At 43.1% G+C, this 19,133-nt stretch overlaps 2 protein-coding genes across 5 annotated transcripts; one reads left to right on the top strand and one right to left on the bottom strand.

Moving 5' to 3' along the window:
* Positions 1-1,798: 1,798 nt before the first annotated feature.
* On the bottom strand, positions 1,799-9,073 carry LOC112565729 (probable beta-D-xylosidase 7). The gene is made up of 13 exons (XM_025241404.1): positions 8,991-9,073; positions 8,160-8,522; positions 7,563-7,722; positions 6,699-6,869; positions 6,326-6,417; positions 5,699-5,925; positions 5,092-5,342; positions 4,450-4,672; positions 4,066-4,155; positions 3,537-3,748; positions 3,050-3,250; positions 2,509-2,680; positions 1,799-2,030 (listed from the first exon to the last, which is right to left on the bottom strand). Exons 2-13 carry the CDS (start codon positions 8,486-8,488, stop codon positions 1,933-1,935), a joined length of 2,226 nt encoding a protein of 741 aa, XP_025097189.1. The 5' UTR covers positions 8,489-8,522; positions 8,991-9,073; the 3' UTR covers positions 1,799-1,932.
* Positions 8,425-19,114, top strand: LOC112565728 (probable beta-D-xylosidase 2). 4 transcript variants are annotated; one of them, XM_025241403.1, is made up of 13 exons: positions 8,425-8,543; positions 12,759-13,120; positions 13,283-13,442; positions 14,044-14,214; positions 14,517-14,608; positions 15,441-15,667; positions 15,802-16,052; positions 16,314-16,536; positions 16,872-16,961; positions 17,369-17,580; positions 17,792-17,992; positions 18,409-18,580; positions 18,902-19,114. In XM_025241403.1, the coding sequence occupies exons 2-13, from the start codon at positions 12,792-12,794 to the stop codon at positions 19,000-19,002; spliced, it is 2,229 nt and encodes a 742-aa protein (XP_025097188.1). In that variant the 5' UTR covers positions 8,425-8,543; positions 12,759-12,791; the 3' UTR covers positions 19,003-19,114. The 4 variants fall into 4 exon arrangements, with proteins under 4 accessions (XP_025097188.1, XP_025097187.1, XP_025097185.1 ...); XM_025241402.1 differs by lacking the exon at positions 8,425-8,543 and adding an exon at positions 9,109-9,234 and having other exon boundaries at positions 12,756-13,120; XM_025241400.1 differs by lacking the exon at positions 8,425-8,543 and adding an exon at positions 11,838-11,979.
* The last annotated feature ends 19 nt before the right edge of the window (positions 19,115-19,133 follow it).

Here is a 19,133-nt window from a genome sequence, read left to right as displayed (position 1 = left end):
ATGCAGGATGGACTGAAAAGCCACGAGAACGCACACAGGAGAAGTATTCTTATCATACGTTGATATTACGTCAATCCTACGTTGATATTACGTCAATCCTACGTTGATCACAAGTTTACTATTCTTGACTGTCCTTTTATAATATATCAGTGGAATATATCATCCATTTATTGTGCGTATCACACGATGATAAACTTTGTCATAATTTTATTACATGTCTGTTGTAGGTCGTAACCAAATCTGACCAAAATGTCCAACTGACTACTTCTTAGGCAGTCCTCGTTAAATGGAGGAATAAAGGAAGGAAGGAAGGAGCTCCTTCTTTAGTGCACCGACTGCGTCGAGGTTTGCTGCGAGCAGAAGTGAGTTTGCATAATGAGATGAGTAATGAGGACTGAGTGTCATGCGGTTGTTGTGTCGGGGTGAGACTACCACCAGAAGTTTTATGTCCCAACACACACCACTTCGAACATCGACATCATCAGTCACAAAACCGTTATTTCGCAACACACACACAGAGGAAGACTCAGTGACTTCTTTAGTGACAACATAAACAAACAAAGAATTTATTTTTTACAGCCAGAAAAAACTTTAGACACCACCGGACCCGCCATGACATCTCGGACAATGTCTGCTTGTTGTCATTGCATTCCTCATTGTCATCGCCACTCTGCTCTCCAGTCCTCTTGACGGTTTTTTTAAATTTTTACTCTCAAACGAAGTGCTAGATTTTCAACTGTCTGAGTGTCATTGACCAAGTGTAAGCAGCTGTCACAGCTGGGCACCATGATGGTTTTATTGAAGACAATATTTCTGAAGATTGAGAAGTCCCAGCCCGCAGTTTGCCTGCATTTGTGTCACACACAAGTACTCCTGGTTCTGTTGTAAATCATTATTATTGTAGAGGCAAGAACAGCGAACAAGAAACAGAACAAGAAGAAGATTAGGAACAAGAAGACAATGGTGATGATGATCATCTTCAGTTTTTCCTCTCCTGCCCGTGTCTCGGAGAGAGTTATATGTCTTTATCATTGCTTGTGGACAAGACCACAAATCTTTGGACTGATTTCATGAGGGAAGATGGTTCTTCCCCCGACAGTTGCTAGCCCCACGCCTCCTGCTAAGTGTCCCCAAAGTGTACTCACATTTTATCTCTTACTGATATTTTCATTTATTTTCATATCAACTTAATAAAGGCAGGAGGACGACAAAGTTTTGAAGGAAGAAAATTTATCATAAAATGCTGCTGAAAGCACGATAATATCATTGAAGTGAGGAGATAATTTAGAGAACATTTTCGCAAAGATTCATCAACACGAATACCCGTTGTGTTTATCCATTTCGCATTTAACTTTTAATAAACGATGGCTTTATTGTAATTTAAAAGTTAGGGCATTTTTTGACCACGTGTTCGTAAATTTTAGCCATTGATGTTGTTTAGGTCGACAAACACTGCATTTATTGTCATTTAAAAGTGAGAGTACATTTTTAGGGTCACGCTGTATAATTTCTGTTCAAGTTTGACCTCTTTGCCATGCGAGGAAGTAACTCGAGAGGTGTAATACACCTGAAAGTGGGTTGACACCAAGGGTTTCTGGTCTTCATCAACACTGAACACAAGGTGTGCACACAAATAGCTGCACCTGTAAGTTGTTGCTGCATCTAATCACACGAGATAATATCCTCTACCCTCTCTTTCTGACACTCATTATCTTGCACACACACACTCCTGGCCACGCTCGCACACACGTAAACACACAAACATCCTCCTTCTCTCCCTCGGACAATAAAAACCCGATTTCTCTCTTCCAAAAGTCTTTATCGTCTTACCTGCCGTAAAGAACAGTAATCTTTTTTTATAATGATGAATGTCATTGTCAAAGTCCCTACGAGCCCCAGCATAATACTTGAATGTCACGTGCTCGCAGTCCGTTACAATGACGTCATCACTATGATGGCGGACAAGACGTTTGACCCCACGGGTGGCTCTTGACCCGGCTGCTGGCCTCCGACGTAGATACGTAACGGTCCTGGAAAACACGAGAAGAGCTTATGGCAGTTTTCTTTATTTATTCTTCCTCACTTTGTCAGTCACTCGGTCAGTCATTCAGTCGTTGTCTCTTTGTGTGTTAGGAGAGGGAAAAAAACTTCGGCGTGTTTCAGCGGACATATTTATATTTACTGCTTTATTATTTTATTGTCAGTTTTTATTGCGGCAGTAAACATTGTGAAAGACTTGGGTGAGCGTGGGTGAAATGATGGGGAAGTTTAGTATTTGTTCTTCTCTCAGTTTGGAAGGTATTCCCTTGTTATGTGTACTCGCTGTGACTTCAGGTATGTTTGCAACATAGTGTCGATGTTGCACAATGTGCTACCGGTCTGTTCGCACATCAGACTTGTAGATAAACACGAGTCCCTCCGCGAGTATGTGAATGCAGACAGGGTGTCCTCCTATAAAGTGTGTTCATTTGTTTATAGGAGTCTGCAGGATAAAAATATATTGCTTACCTGGCTCAAACTCCCATCCGTTATCTGTGTATACTTCCAGATAACTAGCTTTTACAGTAAATGTCAGAGTCTGGGGCTGGGAGGGGTACAGGGTGGTGCGGTTAAAGGCCACCAGCTGAAGACGAGGCGTGGGTACTGAGGAGTTGAGCCACTGAACATACACCTGTGTCACCTGGCAAATAGACAGAGCTTTGTGGAGACTGCATTCTCATAACAAAAAGTTTCTCGCAAAACCTGTCACACATGTCTTATTCTGTATGAGTTGTTTCACCTGAACTTCTAGTGATCAAACATTGCTGTTTGATGGACTACACAGAGCTCTACACACACTACAGCTGGTGTTGAACCTTCTCAAAGCTGCAAGAAGAAGAGTAACAATCACCACCATCCATTGTCGTGGACATCGCCACTATCATTACCATTCAAATGCTATGATTTTATCGGCAAAGGCTCTCTTCATGTAAGGAAAAATATTTTCTTCACCAAACTTTTGAAGGATCGCCATTTTATTTTCAAAATAAAATATTCTTCTCATGCTCACCTCGTCCGCTGTCACCTGCCCCGTGTTAGCGACAGTAACTTGGACGACGAGATCTTGACCCGGGTTCAAGGTGGCTGGGGTCTTGAGGTCACTGTAGTTGAAGGTCGTGTAAGACAGACCATAGCCAAACGGGTACAAAGTCTGGCCTTCAAAGTACCGGTAGGTTCTGCCAGCCATGGAGTAGTTCACCATGTCTGGAATCTTCAAACGATTGTTTTCAAAAAGTAACAGATGGAAATATCCTATCAGAGAACTGTCATAGTGTAGTGTTTACTTATATCTTCCTTTAAAAACCAAACAAAAAGCTAAGCTAATTTTATTGTCCAGAGTGAACAAATTCTGTTCCTGGGTGATTTGTTGTTGTTGTTGTTGTTGTTGTTGTTGTTGTTTATCCCCATTTGAACCCATCTACCATGTACCAGTAGTGGCTAACATAATCAAAGCTGTTTCACACAGCAGCTCCAGGAAGATTTTCTTATTTCCTAACCTGCGACGCCAGAAGCGGCCATGTTGCAGGCAGACGACCAGCAGGGGAGCTCACTCCATTGTAGTTTGTCAGAGCTCTATAGATTGCTGTCCCCGCGGTTTGCGCCGGAAAGAAGCATTCCAAGATGGCGACGACGGCCGAGTTGTTCACGGCCCACGTGATGTTGAGCGGACCGGCGTTGAACAGCAGCAACACCACTGGCTTCCCACCAGCTGCCGAGAGGCAAATCACAGTTGCTTTTCTTGTTGGATTAAATATTTCGTGTGGGTCTTTTAAACCCTCCAATACCCTTTAAATGCCACATCAGTTTCATATTCTTATACTTTTCCCATTAAAAAAAATAACTTTGATGTTGAGTTACGCAACACCAATAACCAGTCTGGAGGAGAGAATAATTGTCATGCGCACTGAATCTTAAATGGAAAAATACTAAAAGTCATCGGTTTTACGAACTATTTTTTTAGGCCTCGAATGTAAAAGTTAGCCAAAAAGCACTATCGTGTCCGATCACAAAGGTCTGCTCACTCACCTGCACTGACAACATCCTTCAGCATCTGGAGCTGTTTCCCTGGCAACTCAAGGTCTGCACGGTCATTGCCCTCGCTCTCAATCACGTTGCCTTCGGGAAAGAAAAGAAAACGGGCAGATAAACACAAACAAAACCACGCACAATCAGATATTTGTAAAAATCATCATAAGGCACACTAAGGCTCTGTGAAATCTCTCTTAGTTGTCCTACGAAGAAAGATGTTACTTCTAGAGGATTGCCAAGGACAGACACACATGTCAAGAAGACTACAACTGTAATGAACTGTCACGAGAAAGACAAACGTGAGTGCGTTCAAAACTCGCTTTCCATAGACAGATAAATGTGACTAGTCACAAGTCCTTTGTCAAAACAGCCAGAACTCACTTGTTCCCAGACAGACAAACGTGACCTCAGCTTTTGACACAGCAGCGAAGACACTGTCCGAGTCGTAGGTCGTACACCGAGGGTTAGAACATCCATCAGCAGAATAAACCACATCACTGAGCTGACCCAGGCTGTTCAGCGGGGTCACGGTCAAAGTCTCGTTGATGGTGGGGCTGTAGTCGCCGTACAGAACGGCGGGGCTGTTGGACATGGGCCCCACGACCTGCAGAGGGAAAAACAAAGAGGGGTCAATGACCTTTCTACGTGCAACAGACTGATCCTTCTAGCATCCCCACTGAAGTTGCCATAAAATAATGGTTTATCGAGGTAGGCTGAAAGTCTTCAGTAACTGTTCATTGTGGAGAAAAGACAATAGTCGAAACTACTGTGTCATTATTTGAAAATCACCAGACTCTCCCACAATAAAAGCCCACCAAGGAAAAAAAAAAGAAGGAACCATCTGCTAATCTGCTATCCCGTAGTCGCTCTGTACTTTGAAGGAAATATATTTGGCTCCTTATAGTAGAAAAACATTTCTAAATATATTTTCATTGAAATAATTGTCTTAATGTAAAGACTGGCATGTTATTCTAGTTTTTGTCACTTTCTAGTCATGTCAGACATATTTTTTCGAACACTCACGGCTATTTGATTGAATCTCTGCTTTAGGGGTAGAAACCCGTTTTGGTTCTTGAGCAGCACCAGGCTCTTGACTGCTGCCTCCAGTGCCAGGTCGCGATGTGCCGGACTCTGGATGAGGGACACGTTCACCTGTGTGTAGGGGTTCATGTCCGGCGGGTCAAACTCTCCCAGGCGCATGCGTGTGTAGAATAAAGGCTTTACTCTAGATCGAACCGTATCCTCGCTGATTTTCCCAGCTTTAACAGCAGCAACTGTCACAAGAAATGAGGCTTATTACACAGCTTGATAAAAAAATGAAGTTTGTGTACATAACTTTAAATTTAATAGTAACCGAACTGCTATTAGTTAATGAATTACAAAGCTTGATACGAACAATACTAGTTGCCATAAACTCATGCAGTGCAACTGTTTTCTCTTTGTACTAGTTTCATCAAGGCTGCATATCACCTGCCACTTACACAAAAGAATATTCTAGTGTTTAAGGGAGACAGCTTCATAGATGAGGCGAAAAGAATACAGAGGTCTCTTAGACTGACAGCCCGCTTCTTTTACACACACACACACAGACAGACTGACACGCCCGCACCTGTAGATGTAAACTATTTACCAATGTGTGCAAAAACATTGTCGATTATGTCCGGTGAAATTTCCAGACTAACGCCGGCATTGACTGCTGCGGCAGCGGCCGTGACGTTGTCGTTGGCGTAGTGATGACCGGTGATGATCCACTCCAGGGCCATCTCATCGCTGACCACGTAGCCCTTAAAGCCCCACTCCGTGCGCAGAATGTCCGTCAGCAACTTCTTGTTGGCGCAGGACGGCACACCGTTGATTCTTGAAACACCGAGACAGGGTGTCTTGATGATGTGATGGTCATACACATACTGGCCGTTAAAACATGGACATACACAAACTGGCCGTTAAAACATGGACATACACATACTGGCCGTTAAAACATGTACATACACATACTGGCCGTTAAAACATGGACACACACATACTGGCCATTAAAACATGGACATACACATACTGGCCGTTAAAACATGGACATACACATACTGGCCGTTAAAACATGGACATACACATGTCTGGGACAACTTGTACATAGCGGCTCCGGAGTGAAACATTACCATTAGTAAGTTGACCACTACAGGATCATTATTTATTTGTTTCATTGATTCAACGCTTTTAGTCACGAGCCAAGTGAGGTTAGCGGGAGGGCACGTGCACTTGCCTGTTGTAGCTGCACATGAGACTGTAAGTGCCGGCCTCTACACAGGCTTTAAAGGCGGGTAGAAACGTGGACCTCCAGTCTCTGTCTGACACCTGACACAGAATCACTTTATAAAATCAGTCACGAAATTACAAGAGTCACAGCAGCACAAGTCACATATTCACATTCACATATTCACAGTCACATTTACACAATCATAGAACTGTTAGCACAGAGCCAAAAAGTCACAGTCACATGGTCATGTGTGTGTGTTGTAGTGAGAGTGAACTATTCATCATCATCATCATCAATCATCAATCAATCATCAATCATCAATCATCAATCATTATCATCATCATCATCATCATCATCATCATCATCATCACTACGTCACCTGGGCGTCAAAAGAGTCTCTTCCAACAGGAATGTTCTCTGGACCTCCATGAGCATCAAAATGCTTGCAGCCAGCGTTGGCCAGAACATAACGGGTGTCGTTGCCTTGGAGACCATGCACAAAGCTCGTTGCTAGGATACCGCTTAGTATTGGATCCTCGCCGTATGTTTCCTCAAAGACAGAAAAGATGCAACAGTCAATCTCTAATTCCCGGTGTTTAATGGATCATCCCCGACAATTAATTAATAAACAAAAGTTTAAATTACAACTTGCAGTGTAGAGGAATACATACGCATGTATATTAATTTTTAGCTACATGGCAAATTTTCTAAAACCTGATTCTGTGCGGCATGTGTGTGCGGTGGGTATTATTGACGACAACTCTGTTCGCTTTCCCTGCTAACCGCTCCAAGGGAGGTAACACCACAATTACTTCCTCAGAGTAAGTGACAGAGTTACGGCCCGCACTACCAGCGATGACAAAGATGATTAAACACAAAACTCAACTATTGATGTTTGAGGCATAATGACGAAAATAAAAGTTTTTAAATAGAATTCTATTGCAAACCTATACGGTAAAGAAAAAAAATTCAATCAAAATCTTTACTCAGTAATAAATGTTGATTGATATTGTTTGTTAGACATGTCTTATTTACTCAAGGTGATGTACAGCACTTGCTGCCCATAGATGTGTATATGTGTGTGTGGGCAGATGTACATATATCTTCAACTTTAGGAAAGAAGTTCAAACCGATTTTAGTTACATATGATATATTTATATAATAAAAGCTATAGTTTTCGCTATGAGGAACTAAAGGTTCTTAACAGTTAAAGTGTAAAGTTTCCTCACGAGCATTATCTTACCTGGTTGCGGCCCCACCTGGGGTCCCTCATGATGTTGATGACTGGCGAGAAGCAGCTGAGGCCGCGGTGGTCGCCGTACAGTCCGTGTTGGGTGTAGTTGTTGTATTTGGCCCTGACCTCTAACCCTGTGGCACGTGCTACTCGCTCCACTAGGTCAGGGCTGTGCAGTGAAAATAATAACAATAATAATAATAATCATCATCATCCGCTCTTTCATTCAAGCAGTCATGTGGAGAAATAAATGATAGTCGATGTTTAATTCCGTGTCAGCAGCAAGGTCCATACGACGACGAGAAACAGACTGTATAAATCAGTAGAGATAGGTATATAACAACAAGAAAGACTCAACAACCACAATTCTTTGTTTACAGAGGTGGTAGGGTAAACAAACTAGTGTGCATTTTACATCTATCAACTTCCCTAAAGTGATGAGAGTAGGCTAAACTACAAGAGAGAGACCGAAAGAGTTTGGGGGAGGCAGACAGGTTGCTGGAAGTGGGGCGTAAGAAACAGAACGACGGAGAAGGAGATGAGAGAAGGAATGAGAATGGAAGATATCTGTAAGTAAAAGGACTTGTACTCCCCCGCACCAACTACCTGAAAGTCGCCGCCAGTCCCAGAGCCTGTGGGAAGGAAGTGGCTGGCCCCGCATCCACATCTCCATCCAGACATTCCGTGTTCCACGAGTACGGCCCCACCCCGAGTCGGGGGATGGCCGGGGCGGGGCTGACGTGGGGTCCGTGTCCTCCACGCGCCATCTGCTCCTGGATCTCATCTATCGTCAGCAAGGACACCAAGTTGTCTACCCTTGCGTCCCACGGAAGTGAGACATTTCGGAATGGGTAGTCTCCCCGAGTCAAAATGGCGCTGCAGTAGATGGAGTAGACGAGAAAGACAAAGAAACTCGGGTTTCCACGAAAAGTCATGTCTGTGCCAATCTGCTACCACGCCGACCCTCACCTACAGCAACGGAAAAATCAGGTAAGTAACAGAGTCAGTGTATAATAGTAATAATAATAATGAAAAAGAGGATAGCAATTAGATATAAACTAAATAATTTAGCTACGGAAAACTTTACAAACGCCTGGGAGGGGAGGGAAGGGGAAACAAAGGAATTTTAAATCGGCCAAGACTAGTCTAGCAGTACCTAGAGATTAAAATGTGACCTGTTTAAACTGTCTCCTTCATCGGCGTTCCCTTTTCCGTTATAGTTAAGTTCACTACCTTTTGAACTTTTTTTTCGAGCTTTCTTCGTGCCCACTATGTCATGACAGAGAGAAATGTCACCAGAAGTCATAGTAATGAGACTAGGAAAGCTAGCTACTTGTTGTTTGCATGTCTGGTGGTCCGTGCCAGTCACTAGTCTCACCCCAAGTTAAACTAACTCTGTATTCTTAATACCGTTTCAGAAGCACGATCAGTACTTACTTGGCTCTGGTCTCTGATGGCTCCCTGATCGTCTGCTGTCCTGGCGGTTACAGCAAAATAATCTCACGGCTGACTGTCCCCTAGATATAGGGCTCCGTTTAAGAAAACAATGCAACATGAAATACCTTATCAATGCCTGTCCCAGAAATGCCCTCGCATCTTTTCTGCAGCTTTTTGCAATTCCATATACCCACAGGAAAAAAACTTTATTCTTCTAACTGAAAGAGATCCATTAAGCTACTGTCAGAGAAACAATGTAATTATAATAACAGTTTGAAAGTGATCGTGATGATGGATATTCTTATGTATCATATATGTATTTCTGCCTGTATATATATATACGTTCTTGTTCTTACGACGATGCTGACTCTGTTGAATTTTGTACTTTTCCTTCGTTATCACGTGTGCGGGTCAATATATAATGTGCTTTGTTCTGAAATCTAGAAATATCCAACAATGGAAACAGCCTCGTTTTGGAGAAAGTACAGTGAGTGCGATGCACTGGCATTGTCTGTACTCAAGAATCTGTTTGTACACTAACTTGTCACACACAAGCCCTGATCCACCAGCCACTTATTTGTGACACATACGAGTTTTTCCAACACCCAGGTTGGGCTTCTGGTTACACTAAAGACAAAGTAAAACACCTTCTAGCAGTATTCATCGTCTGTATACCTTCACAATACATTTGAAACATGCACCGAACACATAATATGGAAACTCCAGGCGAAATTATGAACACAGGATGGCGAAACGAGAAAGACAAAATGCCCACAAGGATCAAAGTCTGTCCTTTGCAGGGGTGAATCAAAACTGTAAACACGAAGTTCTAACCACACCAATGTCTTCAATCAAACAGTTCAATGAATGGTGTAACAAGCAGCTTGTAGACACTACACAATTACCCTCCATTGTTATACGGCCAGTGCAATATAAGAAACACTAAACAAGGTCTCTACCCCGAGTATCCTTCGTTCCAACCGGTCGCCATTATATTCAGTCATGCGCAGCAAGAGTTCAAGACTGGGACTGAGCATTTTTTGCTTGTGGATTTTACAAAAGTGAACTCTGTTGACAGTAGGATACGGGTGATTAGGACACGTGTTCGAACTTTTTTCCCCGAAGACGTCAGTGGAGGGCAGCAGACCGTGAGGGTGTCTGTAAAACACACTGTGGTATGCCCCACTCACTAACGGGTGGTGTTTACAAACAACAGGATGAAGGTCCCGTCCCTCGGGAAAGCGGGGTGGCCGCGGCACTGTTGACACTAACACTTTCAGCTGATATCCTATATCCTAGAATCGGTAGTTCAGTCTTATTTCAATCTGACACAACAAAAACTCGGGCTCTTTCGACAGTGACATCTCGCAGTTACTAGCCATTACTAGCCACAACCCTCACCAACTCTCGCCCTCTCTCGCCAACTTTAGTTCATTCTCGCGATATCTCCCCCCTTACTAACAGTCTCTCTCCAAACTCTCATAAACTAGCCATCTCTCGTCCTCTCTCGCGGTCTCTCACCATCAACTCGGTAACTTGCTCTCTCTCGCCAACTTATCTCGCGCTCTCCCACACACTCTCGTCCTCTCTCGCCATATCTCGCCCTTACTAGCTGTCTGTCACCAACTCTTATAAACTCCTTCTCTGTCTTTTCACTGCTGGTTCTGTCATACCATTTCCAGATAATTCCTTTCTTCCAAAACTCAGCTCTCTACTACTGTCTCACCTCCGATGTTGCAGACCACTTTTCATCATTTAGGAATATGTATCTTTGAAGTTAAGTCTTGGATTGCTGTAAGCAAGCTCAGACTTGATGATAAGATAGAATTTCTACTGACTCATGAAAAGTCAGGCCACCTGACTCAATGTCCAGAGTCATCACTGTGGGCTTCTTCGGCCCTGAACCTTGGTTGTACTGTGATATCTGTCTTGTCTGTAGACAAGTTTATTTTACTGTGATGTCTGACATGTGTGAAGACAAGTTTACTGGTATGTCTGTAGACAAGTTTGTTGCTAACATTTACAAAGCTGCAATAGTTCGAACTGTGGATTTTCTGTGGTGTGACTTATTCTCCTGATGCACCAACTTTGTCCTTTTCTCTGCTTTCGCTCCTTTATGTTGCTTCATTAATATTACCTCCTCATGTTAGTAAGCTGAGTACATAGATATAATTGTAGTATTTTCACTAAACACAATTTAGTCGTTGTACAAGTATTTTAATGTTTTCCAAGTCTCGCAGCTAGCCGCTAGTTACCGACCATCCCTATTGTATCCCAGATTCTCGTAACTCAAATGCGCGTATATCGATGTAAAGGTCAAGCTAGTCTCCTGACTTGTCGGTGGTATAGGAGGGACATGACAGGGACTAGCTGTGTTTTCTTTGGGCCTATTTCCTATCTCCTATCCATTGCTGCCTTCCCCAGGGATGTGTCATACGGGTATGGAACCACAGGACCTTTTTTTTATCTACTGTCCGGTCTCAGACGCCGATGTCTTCTCCCCTCGGCGATTCTCCATCCCCAGCTTCGCTGCACGTAGAGGTTACCAGTACTCAGGGGGTTATTTCTCAATCTGCCCACCTGATAAGGGTAGAAAGGTCAAGGACAACACATCTGCACACCTGTTACATTACAGATATATTCATGTGAGCGTAGCTATAAAAATTTCAGTTCCGGACACTGGATTTTATATTGGAGGTTTGTTGAATGCTACAGTAACAGCAAACAAATGTGCCAGAATGTAGTTTTTCTAGTTGACTTCTGAGATTTTTTCGCCAAAAGAGTAACTTTTTGAACTTTTGAGAACAAGTGCGCCATTCGCGCGTGTGTGTGTGTGTGTGTGAAATGTTTCAAGGACACTCATGGAAATGGCTCAAGAAGATCACAGATAAGATAAATTATACTATTTTTAATCACTATCTAGCAAGACCTCAGTCTTCGGATTTCTTTTCTACTGTGGTAGCAGAATCGCTGACACAACATAGAGAATTTAAGTATTAACTTCTAAGGCAAATAGTGACTAGTTGGCAAGGTGTAGCATACACACCATCTGAAAGGTAAGAGATCGTTGATGATGTGACACGTTTCTGGGAATGAGGTGGATTTTGTTGTTGTTGTTGCTGCTGCTGCTGTTGGTTTTTTTTTTACTGTAGAATGATGGACAAACACGGAAGAATACTCTTCGGATTGCAGAAAAGAGACAAAAATATAAACCAGGAAAAGCATATCATAGATACAAGCAAACCATAACAACGATGCACTAAAAGAATAACAGTAAGGTTGAACAGACATGGCGGGGTGGGGTCTACAGGTGTGTATTAAGCTATTTGAAGAACACGGATCTCAATGGACACAGAACACGTATAGTGCAATACACACCCAGTCCAAGTGTCAATGCATGTTCACATGGAGCTGGAAAAAGGATGATCAAAAAGATGGAGAGCAGTCACTGTCGAGCCGGTTAGGACATTACTAAATATCATCACTGTCATGAGGGAGTCTTCAGCAGGACCCGGAGGGCAGACTCTGACCCGATGCCTAACCTTGGACCAACCCAGTTAGAAAATAAAACCAGAATGATGAAGACTTTTTGGTGTATGGGTCATGGTTCAACCTGGGTATGACCTGATTTTCCTACGCCGATTTAGTAGCCTGCTTTTCTAGTTTCCCACTTCAGCAGGATAGTCGTGGACGACATGCACCAGCTTCACGTTTGTTTTCACATTATTATTGTGTTTGTAGTATTAATTTGTTTGCTTCTACTTCCAGTTTGTGTCGACGAGGTAGTAGACTGGCACAGACATGACCATAAGCGGAAACCGGGGTTTCTTTTTCTTTCTCCTCTTCTGCATCTACTCCGGCGTCGTCTTGATTCGGGGAGACTACCCATTCCGAAATGTCTCGCTTCCGTGGGAAGCAAGGGTAGACAACTTGGTGTCCTTGCTGACACTAGATGAGATCCAGCAGCAGATGGCGTTTGGAGGACACGGATCTCAGGTCAGCCCCGCCCCGGCCATCCCCCGACTCGGGGTGGGGCCGTACTCGTGGAACACGGAGTGTCTGGATGGAGATGTGGATGCGGGGCCAGCCACTTCCTTCCCACAGGCTCTTGGACTGGCAGCTACTTTTAGGTTGTGACTGTTTCTCTCCCTCCCCGTCATCATTTAAACATTAACATAATTTTACTTATCCTAATTAGAAAGTCTTTTTGTTAGATTGCAGAATAGAAATGTTGCACACGTTGATCGTCTACCTTACGTAGCACATCATAATCATCTTCATCCTCTGCACAGCCCCGACCTAGTGGAGCGAGTAGCACGTGCCACAGGGCTAGAGGTCAGGGCCAAATACAACAACTACACCCAACACGGACTGTACGGCGACCACCGCGGCCTCAGCTGCTTCTCCCCAGTCATCAACATCATGAGGGACCCCAGGTGGGGCCGCAACCAGGTAAGACAATCAATGGATCTGAGTTCTGTCAATAACTATACCTTCTAGCGTTTTAGTTTATCAGTAGAGGCAGCTTCATAAACAATATGTATAAATAAAGCAGTGGGACGATTTAAAAAATTTTTTTTATTTATTTATTTTTGTATGCGTGCTTGAATGTATAAATATAAAGAGAGAGAGAGGACGAGATGAATTTCCAGATTTGTTGATCTTGACACTGGTTGAGCTTCTGTTTCAGTCCCTTTCTTTTTTTAAGTCTTTGCCCAGGTCTCTGGGGTCATCCATTCCTTGTGTTTTCTTTCCCTCTTCCCTAGAATATCTGTACAGGTTGTCTTCCAAATGCTCTTGAGTGTTGACCAGTGTTCTTCCACTGATTCTTCTGTCAGTCCTGAAAGGGCCTCATACTTATTCTTGACTTCACAGTTATAAATTTCCCTTGTTTCCTTATTCTTGAGGTATTGAGTATTGAATGTTCACCCTGCCATATTATAACTTAACTGATTAATTATAACTGCCATATTCTAAGTTAATTAATTTTCGGGTGTAATTCTTTTATAATCGAGAATTAGAGCTTTACAATTGCATCCTTTCTGTCTTTGAGGAAACATACGGCGAGGATCCAATACTAAGCGGTATCCTAGCAACAAGCTTTGTGCATGGTCTCCAAGGCAACGACACCCGTTATGTTCTGGCCAACGCTGGCTGCAAGCATTTCGACGTCCATGGAGGTCCCGAGAACATTCCTGTTGGAAGAGACTCTTTTGACGCCCAGGTGACCCCCTTGCACTCTCAGCACAAGTGCTTAAGCACGAGATTACCTCTGTCTTAGCAATCTTTATAGCAAACGATGTTAGATAAGATTTCGTGTCGGAAAGAACAGCTATATAGATAGGCAGACAAAATTTTTTTTAAGAGAGTAGTAGAAAGAGCAAAATGTGTGTTTTTTCACGTATGGCCCTCGATTTAATTAGAAAAACGCAAAACACTACATTATTTCAAAACAAAGGCATTACAATCACAAGAGTTGACAAGAAGTGAGGTTGTCTGTGACATGATTCTAAGGCTGTGTGTCAGGTGTCAGACAGAGACTGGAGGTCCACGTTTCTACCCGCCTTTAAAGCCTGTGTAGAGGCCGGCACTTACAGTCTCATGTGCAGCTACAACAGGTAAATGCACGTGTACTTGTCTTGTACCTGTTCTTAAACCTCCCATTTACTTATTTACCTTGTATCATATCTGACTGTCACATTTATGAATGGTCTTTACGTTATGCACCGTCTGTAGTCAGCTCCCCTCAATTAGTTCAAGAAAGGGAAGTAACTTAACACAGCCGATTCAGATACTCTTCACGAGTATTTTCCCTTTTCTCAACGAAACCTTGTAAAGGTTTGCTTTCAAATCGGGAAAACCGAGTACATTTTTGGGAGGTGTACACTCGTGACTGTGCTGTATTGCTTACCGATTTTATTGGGAATTACTAATAACTAGAGGAAAGCTCAACAGTAATGTTACTTTTAAATTTAATATTTTGTACCTCACAAAGTAGTAATCATCATATGAATTTTTCTTTAGCTGACAGTGTCTGGAGAGAGAGAGAGAGCGTGTGTGAGTGTGCGTGTGTGAGTGTGCGTGTCGTTACCCATTTTGCTTGCATATATATTTGGTGCTTTTCAAAGAATTACTTATAATTCATAATAAGCTTTTTTTCTAATTTGCCTCAATATTTGTATCAGTCGAAGTAATGGATACCAGACTTTAAAACTCAACGTAAAAATCGTGGAAATTCTTGTTAGCGTCTTTGAACAAGAAGCAAACTAAAGCATCTTCTAAAGTTTAAGATTGCCGTACATACGCATTAGCTTCCCCAGAAGTTCGTGTACTCGTTTCTAATGGTCACTATATATAATTAAAAAGTATAAGTCTCATATACTCTATTCTGTATCTAAATATCAATATCAGCATGTATGTCTATATCTTAGTTGATATCTATTATTAAAGCATCAACGGTGTGCCGGCCTGTGCCAATGGAGTGTTACTAACGGACATTCTGCGCACGGAGTGGGGCTTCACGGGCTACGTGGTCAGCGATGAGAACGCCTTGGAGCAGATCATCACCGGCCATCACTACGTCAACGACAACGTCACGGCCGCTGCCGTTGCTATAGAGGCCGGCGTTAGTCTGGAAGTGTCCTCGCAGAACACCCACAATATTTTTACCAATATCGGTAAGTGTCAGTGCCTGTGTGTCTGTGCTGCCGCTTGCTAAGTGCAGATGGCAAACTATCAAATAACTAGATTACTTGAACATTCTGTTTATTTCGTAATGTGTGTAAAGATCGTTATTTGTTTCGTGCGACAGTTGCTGCTGTTAAAGCTGGGGAAATCAGCGAGGACACAGTTCGATCTAGAGTAAAGCCTTTATTCTACACACGCATGCGCCTGGGAGAGTTTGACCCGCCGGACATGAACCCCTACACACAGGTGAACGTGTCCCTCGTCCAGAGTCCGGCACATCGCGACCTGGCACTGGAGGCAGCAGTCAAGAGCTTGGTGCTGCTCAAGAACCAAAATGGGTTTCTACCCCTAAAGCAGAGATTCAATCGAATAGCCGTGAGTTGTACTACTTTCAACTAAGTACACTTCTTCTGGGGCCCTTAAAGACGACCCCTTTCCATGTTGTAACCCTCATCCTGTTCGAGTTCCTGGACGTGTCTGGAATCAACAGTCATCCTATCGTTCTAGTCGTGTTTCCTAGTTTAACAAAACTTTATAGTATCATGTGTTTGATTTACAGAAGAAGGATGCATAACATTTTGCCCAGATTTTGTAGAAGATAGAGTATTAAATTCTCTCTTTTACCTGCCTCCACAGGTCGTGGGGCCCATGTCCAATAGCCCCGCCGTTCTGTATGGCGACTACAGCCCCACCATCGACGAGGACTTGACCGTGACCCCGTTTGGCGGCCTGCTTCAACTCAGTGACGTGACCGTGTCGGAGGACGGATGTACTGACCCTCGGTGTACTATCTACGAGCCGGCAAATGTCATCGACGTGGTGAAAAGTTCTGAACTTACGTTTGTCTGTCTGGGCACAAGTGAGTTCCAACCCGAGACACTTTTGTCTGTGTTGAGATAGGTATTTGTCTCAGGAAAGAAGAGTGGTCACCGCAGTCGATCTGACTATAGTTGCTCTGTCACGAAACAACTGACCGAGTCACATTAGCCTCGTCGGTAATAGGCACGTTGCATGTATAGTCGCACTTTTTTTTTTATCTCCATCGTCCACGAAGTCTTTATGGAATGTCGGTATTAGTCCTTGAAAAATTTCCAGAAATTTTCCAGAAGTTGTTTCATTACTTTAAGATTTAAGATAAGTTGTTCTTTGGTCTTTCTGAATGGGTTGCAAACGATGTGTGTGTTTTTCCTCGAGGCAACATGATTGAGAGTGAGGGTAATGACCGTGCGGACTTGGAGTTGCCAGGGAAACAGCTCCAGCTGCTGCAGGATGCTGTCACTGCTGGTGAGTAGACCATCTGTGGTCGGACATAAAAGTATTTTTTGTTTTGAACTACGATTAACCTTCATATAACTATACTAGGACAAATTCCTGTTTGATGGTTTTTAAGATTTTCTGAAAACACTTATCTCCAAAATCATTGCATGAGAATGTGCAGTAACATTTTATTATCACGTCTGAATAAAAATTATTTTTATGGTTTTTGCAAACATCACTGTCTTTCATTTTTTTTTCTGTTTCACTTTATTGTTAACGAGCAAAACGTCGGTTACACTATGTGGTGTTAAAAATAACTTGGCTGTCGGTAATTAATAAGAGAGAGAAGCTGATAGAATAAAAAAATATAAAATGAAGGCAAGGAATAATAAAAAAAAGAAGTTAGCAATTCCAAATCGTTTCACTCCCCGAAGCTGACGGGAAACCAGTGGTGCTGCTCCTGTTTAATGCTGGTCCTCTCAACATCACCTGGGCCGTCCAAAGCCCAGGCGTCGTCGCCATTTTGGAATGCTTCTTTCCTGCTCAGAGCGCAGGAACAGCGATCTTCATGGCACTGACCAACTATGGTGGAGTGAGCTCTCCTGCTGGTCGCCTGCCGGCAACTTGGCCACTTCTGGCGTCCCAGGTGAATAAGAAAGATCGTCTTTTCTGACAACACATTGATGGTCTTTCAACTCACTCTCCCTACTGTTCAATTTTCTGTCCTTCCGCCCACACGCGGGCACACAAGCACATGAGTAAAACTTTGCAGATGCTGCTGTTGTTTCGTTGGTATTCAACTTACACAATGACAGTTGATTTCCACCTGAAATGTTACCAAAAGAAAGTCTTTTAAGATTCCAGAAATGGTGAACTACTCCATGGTTGGCAGAACCTACCGATATTTTGAAGGCCTGACTCTGTATCCTTTCGGCTACGGTCTGTCTTACACGACCTTCACCTACAGTGAGCTCAGGACACCAGACACCTTGACCCCTGGTGAAGATCTCGTTCTCCAAGTAACGGTCACCAACACAGGAGAGGTGACGGCAGACGAGGTCAGTGTGACCAGATCTTTCGTTTTACTGGCGAACGTGCAGAAGGTTTTCTTAGAGTTTATAATTTTAAAAGCAACGTCAGGAAGTCAGGGTAATTTTAGAAACGATGAAGACAAAGATGATAATGATGGTGATAACTATGACGACTAAATCAGTGGTTTGACGGCCGGTATGTTAATAATTGTGGGATGGTAGTGGCTCTTGGCTAATCAAGCTTTGAGAAAGGTTCAGAATTGAGGATGTAACATGGGTAAGGGGTTTACAATCTTCCTCTGACCTCGTCACCGTTATTCTTTGATTTGTATAACTGATTTGTACTGGTACAACTGAGCAACTGGTTGTAGGGGCGTTGGTCTTCAATTCCAGAACTTTGCCATAAGACGCTGTTTCACAAACGGTTTTTGTTTGTTTGCCAGGTGACACAGGTGTATGTTCAGTGGATCAATTCCTCAGTACCCACCCCTCGTCTTCAGCTGGTGGCCTTTAACCGCACCACCCTGTACCCCTCCCAACCCCAGACTCTGACATTTACCGTGAAAGCTAGTTATCTGGAAGTATACACAGATAACGGATGGGAGTTTGAACCAGGTAAGCAATATTATATAGTCCTATCCTCATGTAAACTCATGTAAACAAAGAGACACACTCAACGGCGAACGCTTGCAACAACAAAATGCAACTATTTAGTTAATCTGCCCTACCATGTTTTCTGTCATACAAAAACCAAAGTCAGTGCAATATAAGAAAGTACAGACATAGACCAATATGCGGTAAGTCATGAATCGGAACTCTTTTTGCATCATATAGACTGGCTGACTAGCAGGCAGACGGAATAACGGATGACGATCGAGCGACTGATAGTAGAAAACCGAGAGAAAGCGGCTGTAAAATTGTCTCATGTGTCTCCAGGACTGCTACTCGTCTATGTGGGAGGACAGCAGCCATATCAAGAGCCCTCCGTGGGATCGAACGTCCTGGATGCCGTCATTGTGATGAAGACTGGGAGGTAACGCCGTGTCACATCCGTCCTCCCCCGCACTCTCGCCTCCATCGAAAAAGATCTTGTATTCTGCATTTCTGGAAATTATAGCTGTTTTCAAATAAATCCAAGTTTTAAGTTTGTATTCGAGCGTCCCTTTCG

This window comes from Pomacea canaliculata, linkage group LG6, assembly GCF_003073045.1.
Source record: "Pomacea canaliculata isolate SZHN2017 linkage group LG6, ASM307304v1, whole genome shotgun sequence".
Taxonomy (NCBI): Eukaryota; Metazoa; Mollusca; class Gastropoda; order Architaenioglossa; family Ampullariidae; genus Pomacea; species Pomacea canaliculata.
This window is presented reverse-complemented; position numbering and strand designations above follow the sequence as displayed.

Excerpts from the sequence above, each read along its gene's own strand:
- LOC112565729 (XM_025241404.1), bottom strand. The coding sequence starts at position 8,488 with ATGACTTTTCGTGGAAACCCGAGTTTCTTTGTCTTTCTCGTCTACTCC. Across the intron at positions 7,723-8,159 it reads GGACTGGCGGCGACTTTCAG|CCCTGACCTAGTGGAGCGAG; the intron begins GTAGTTGGTGCG and ends TTCACTGCACAG. Across the intron at positions 6,870-7,562 it reads CCAGGTGGGGCCGCAACCAG|GAAACATACGGCGAGGATCC; the intron begins GTAAGATAATGC and ends TCTGTCTTTGAG.
- LOC112565728 (XM_025241403.1), top strand. The coding sequence starts at position 12,792 with ATGACCATAAGCGGAAACCGGGGTTTCTTTTTCTTTCTCCTCTTCTGC. Across the intron at positions 15,668-15,801 it reads CAATATTTTTACCAATATCG|TTGCTGCTGTTAAAGCTGGG; the intron begins GTAAGTGTCAGT and ends TTCGTGCGACAG. Across the intron at positions 17,993-18,408 it reads GAGAGGTGACGGCAGACGAG|GTGACACAGGTGTATGTTCA; the intron begins GTCAGTGTGACC and ends TTTGTTTGCCAG.